The sequence below is a fragment of the Arachis duranensis genome, chromosome 2 (assembly GCF_000817695.3).
Source record: "Arachis duranensis cultivar V14167 chromosome 2, aradu.V14167.gnm2.J7QH, whole genome shotgun sequence".
In the NCBI taxonomy this organism is placed as follows: domain Eukaryota; kingdom Viridiplantae; phylum Streptophyta; class Magnoliopsida; order Fabales; family Fabaceae; genus Arachis; species Arachis duranensis.
This window is the reverse complement of record NC_029773.3, coordinates 79,280,824-79,285,712: the sequence shown is the minus strand read 5'-3', so window position 1 is coordinate 79,285,712 and position 4,889 is coordinate 79,280,824. Positions and strand designations below refer to the sequence as shown.

The 4,889-nt window shown below is 37.5% G+C and overlaps 1 protein-coding gene and 1 long non-coding RNA gene across 2 annotated transcripts; both read right to left on the bottom strand.

Annotated features, from left to right (window-relative positions):
• Positions 1–1,347: 1,347 nt before the first annotated feature.
• Positions 1,348–2,153, bottom strand: LOC127744785 (uncharacterized). Its single transcript, XR_008005859.1, has 3 exons — positions 1,981–2,153; positions 1,692–1,757; positions 1,348–1,608 (listed from the first exon to the last, which is right to left on the bottom strand). It is a non-coding gene; the product is annotated as an uncharacterized LOC127744785 (long non-coding RNA).
• Positions 2,154–2,291: 138 nt separating this feature from the next.
• LOC107475206 (uncharacterized) lies at positions 2,292–3,241 on the bottom strand. Its single transcript, XM_052257890.1, has 6 exons — positions 3,151–3,241; positions 2,873–2,950; positions 2,720–2,785; positions 2,573–2,641; positions 2,423–2,497; positions 2,292–2,349 (listed from the first exon to the last, which is right to left on the bottom strand). Exons 2-6 carry the CDS (start codon positions 2,947–2,949, stop codon positions 2,292–2,294), a joined length of 345 nt encoding a protein of 114 aa, XP_052113850.1. The 5' UTR covers position 2,950; positions 3,151–3,241.
• Between the last annotated feature and the right edge of the window lie 1,648 nt (positions 3,242–4,889).

Sequence of the window (4,889 nt, the reverse complement as noted above, 5' to 3'; positions counted from 1 at the left end):
GAATGAATGGACAAGATACACCCAACTGAATGGACAATATACACCCAACACAATTAACGAAATAGACCTATCTATTAAAGTAAAGAAGACAGAGGCAACTTACAGTGAATTTATTAATGTCCTTTCTCTCATTGGTTGGAGCTTTTTTGTGTAGCGGGTCAAGTATTTGACATTTCCGCTTTGTTGTATTTATCAGCCATAACCACCAATGCCCCGAGTGGCAAACAGGAGCAAAAATCTGAAGGATTGCCACATTTCAACAGTGTGTTATTTTATTTGGCATATAAGTAAATAAGCGTACTAACAAATTTAGCAAACGAAAACTTATATATGGATGCGAAGTTAATTTTTTTCTATCTATGAAGGGAATGAAACTCGGGTAGGCTTCCACCCTGAATTCCTTTTTCGTTTTCGGTCATATGAATCCCCCCTTTGGGTGATCCGAAAATGCCATGCTTTGCAAGAATTGCGAAACAAGAAATGAAATACTGAAAATACACAACTTACACCCAATCGAAAGTAAAAAATACACCCAAATCAATACAGAAAATACACCCAAAGTTAGTAGAAGTAACACTTACCACAATATCGGGGGGGAGATAGTATATTTGTTCCTGAAACCTCTTTTCATTTTTCTGGTTGAGGATGAGGCAGATGGCAGATACAATCTAGAAATATATGTCGAAATCAATTTTACATTAATAAACATTGCAGTTGACTTTGGTGTAAAAACATTAATGTTATTCTAATATTACCTGAGATTTTATATCACTTTTTGCCTGGAGGGATGCAAGGTGCATTCTCATCAAAATGCATTCTCCTTGGCCAATCAGAGTGCACATCTCCTCATACTCGTTAGTATTGCCATCTGCGTCTTCCTTCAGTCTCGTCCCCCAGATATAGCACTTTTGTTTCATATCATCTGGAATTTGATTTATTCCCCCAGGAGTTTCAAACTTTGCAGAACTTTCTCCCCTAGTCTCCCTCTGAATTTGTGGACTTTCGTTTTTCCCCTTCGCCGCATTGCTTGCTAATTTTTGGACCAAACTGTCTAATTGTTCCAGCAAATTTGCAGTTTCTGGAGATTTTTCCCTTTCTGTCTCCTGCGTTGACGCCCCCTCCTGGCTTGAATCAGTCAATCCAAGGCTGAATGATGGCATCCCTGGATCTGTTTTAGGAACATAGGTTGCTGTCCGTGCCATCATCAACAGGGCAGCAGCATCTTTTGCGGCTGGGTGACTGCGTCATGATGTATAAGAATAAGAGTAAGAATAAGAATATACGGATGATAAGCAAAGATTGATTTTAGTCTGATGAACTTACATTTTAGTTGGAGCTGAGGGAAGCGTGGGTGTGGTTTCTTAAAGTTGTTTGGGGGGTTCAGGAGTGCTGCACAGTTACACAAAATTAATCTTGGCGTAAAAAAAATTGATCAGGAACAATATACACCCAAACTGTTAGCAAATATACACCCAAACTCTAAACAAATATACACCCAATACTATTTCTTACATTTCTGTAGTCCCTTCAATCAGTAGCATAGGGGTTGGTTCAAAATCTGACTCAGTGGTTGTTTGGGATGCCGGCACAAAAACCTGGATCGGGACTCTAAACAAGAAGAAAAATGAAAGGTTAACAACGTATTTGAAAATAATAAGGTTATAAGGTTGAAATATTCTTGGAAAACTCACACTGCAAGCGCTTCCGACGGTGTTTGTTCCCTCACAACCATCATATTCGAATCAGTCGGACTCAACCTAAAATACACCCAAAGAAGGTTAAAAAATACACCCGAACAATTCAAAAAGAAGACAGGCTTTGTTTTTTGAGAACTTACATGCAGTTTTTGCTTTTTTTTGCTGCCTTTTTTTTCTTGAATAAAATAATAAAGGGCTTTTTTTTCTAAAAAAAATATATGCAGAATTAGAAGTAGAAGGTAATAGAAGAACAAAAGTAACGGTTATTTGAAAGAGAAATTACATGCTCTGTGACGGCTGGTTTACACTACTCTGTTTTGTGCGTCCTTGAGAGGAAGGATCATCACTTCCCAAGTTCACAGCCGGTATTCTAAACAGATTTCGTGTTATTCAGACAAAATAAGATACAGGTATAAAATACACCCAAATGAATGCACAAGATACAACCAACCGAATGGACAATATACACCCAACAAAACAAACGAAATATCCCTAGTAAACAACATACACCCAACTTGATCCACACAATACACCCAAATGGTTCCACAAAATACATCCAAATCATGATAACAAGATTTTATTAAATAAAGCTTCTTACGTTTCAGAGGACACATAGCGACCTTCTGTCGATCGCAGGTCAGCTTGGTTCTCCCTGCGAAACAAGATACAATTATTAGCAAACAAAACACACCAAAATCTCAAATACACAGCCCAGCAAGACATACCCCTCTGCAGCAGATTTATCAACGTTTTTCCTTAGCCATTCATCGAGTTCGTCACTTGATATTTCATATCTCTCACTACATTCATAAAATAAGATGTTAAAAAAAATAATTACGATGATAGACCGTAATATAGCTTACGAGGTACTGTACCCGTCAAAGTATTGATCTTCTTCAGGAGGTGAATCCTCCACAACAACTTTTTTCTTTTTTTGTTGTGTTCTGGGTGGAAAAAAAAGAGTACCAATCAAAAATAAAAAAATTAATTTTATCACAGAATATTATCCAAGAAGTGCTTACTTTTTTGGTGTTGTTTTTGTTTTTTTCTTTTTCTTCTCCTTCTCCGCAGGTGATGATTCTTCGCTCCTATAAGTTAATAATAGACACTTCAGTTAATACACGAAATCTTTATAATGAAGCCAAAAGAAAGGAGTAATAATTTCAGGACATTACTTATCACTTGGTTCAGATTCAGATTCTGAATCAGAATCTGACTCCTCTTGCCTCTGCTTTCTTTTTCTGGAGTCCATTCTGGAAGGCAAACAATCATCATTTAGAACATACTAAAAATACACCCAAATGAATTCACAAGATACACCCAACTGAATATACAATATACACCCAATGCAGCAAACGAAACACACCCTGCTTAATAAACTACATACACCCAACGTGATCAAACAAAATACACCCAACTCGAAAAAGAAATTATACCCAAGTATGGTACTTACTTTTTCCCCTTTTTGCTGGGGTGTTTTCTTCTTGAATCCTCTGAGTCTTCTTGAGCCTCAGACTCAGAGGTAGAAGTGTCACTGTCAGTAGTTTCTGTCTCCGAAGACGGTGTTGGACTCGACTTCCTTTTTTTGTTTTTTTTATTTCTTATTTTTTTTCTTTGTTTTTCTTTTTTTTCATTTTTTCTCTTATCTCTGCCATCTTCACAATCCCCTGAAACATGAGATATTTTAGTTAGCAGCATTCAGGTAAATACACCCAACTTATTATGTTTACTTACCAAAATTTCCTCTTTTTCTGCAGTCATTCTTTCCACCAACTGCTCCTTAGTCCAGTTGGCAATCCAGGGCTTTGGTGGTCTTTCAACCCTCTTCTTGCCTTTGTTTTTTGAAAGATGAAAGTAGATTATCATCAGGGCGAAGAGGCAGCCATTAATTGCCTTCTTCTTCTTCTCCTGGTAGTCTGTTTTGCCCTTGACCATGAAGGTCAAAACATGCCCCCCCAGTTTCTCTCCGATATGCCATCCATCTTAAAAATTGGGGCCAGGTGCACGGGCGATATTTTGTTTATCGTCGTTGGCAAAAGAAACGCCATCTGTATGTAGAGGATGAATATCCTCTTGAACATCAGGCGTTCCTCTTCGTTGCCAACGCCGATTTTCATCATTTCATCGGTAAGATTTTTTAGGGTCTTACCCTGGAATCTTCTATAAATTATTTTGTCATCATCAGAAAGTTTCTTATACTCAACTTTCTCAGGAAATAGATCTCCTACAAAAAGGAAGACAACAAAGTATCCAAGTCGGTTCAAATACACCCAAGCATCAACTTAAATACACCCAAGCAACAACTTAATATACACCTATAATTTTAAGCTAGTTACCTGTTGCATTGATGCCAATTGCATGACCTATTTTTTTGGTGTTATTTGGAAAGAACCATATCCTGTCTTCATCTGTTCTCCCCAAGTTTGAAGTTGTTTGCCAGCTCCCTTAAGAGTTGGTGATCCACCCTTAGTGGTGGGATGTGCATCAACCCATCGAATCCGAGATCCCTCACAATCGCCTTCTTCGCCTCAGTCATATTTCTGAACTTATCACTCAGGAGATGTGTGGCACACTTAAGGTCTTTTGTTTGGTTTCTTGCTGCCATTTTCTCTGAAATGAAAAATACACCCAAAGATATCAGTAAGATACACCCATATATATGAGTCAGATACACCCATTAATAACAATAAGATACACCCATTGATAACAGTAAGATACACCCATATATATGAGTCAGATACACCCAAAGATATCAGCAAGATACACCCATTGATAACAGTGAGATACACCCATAAATATTATTCAGATACATCCATATAGATATCAGTCGGATATCACTCAACCATGCTTCAATATCAAGCCACATTACAAGGTTAAGCAGTATACACCTCCCAATCTACGGAATAAACCCCCAAAAATCAACAACAATAGCAGGAGAACTTAGAACAACAACGTAGAATGATGTAGAACTTAGAAGAACGACGTAGAACTTAGAACAGTGTAACAAAGAAGCAAGAATAATAGTAAACCCTAGAAGAACGACGTAGAAGAAAAGTAAAATATACAGGAATCTTAATGAACTTACGTTGAGTATTGTTGCTTTGTTTTCTCTTTAGATTCTTCACGGAGAGTTTGATGGTGTTTTGATGGAGGTTTCGAACAACGATTTGTATATTTTGAACTTTGATTTTC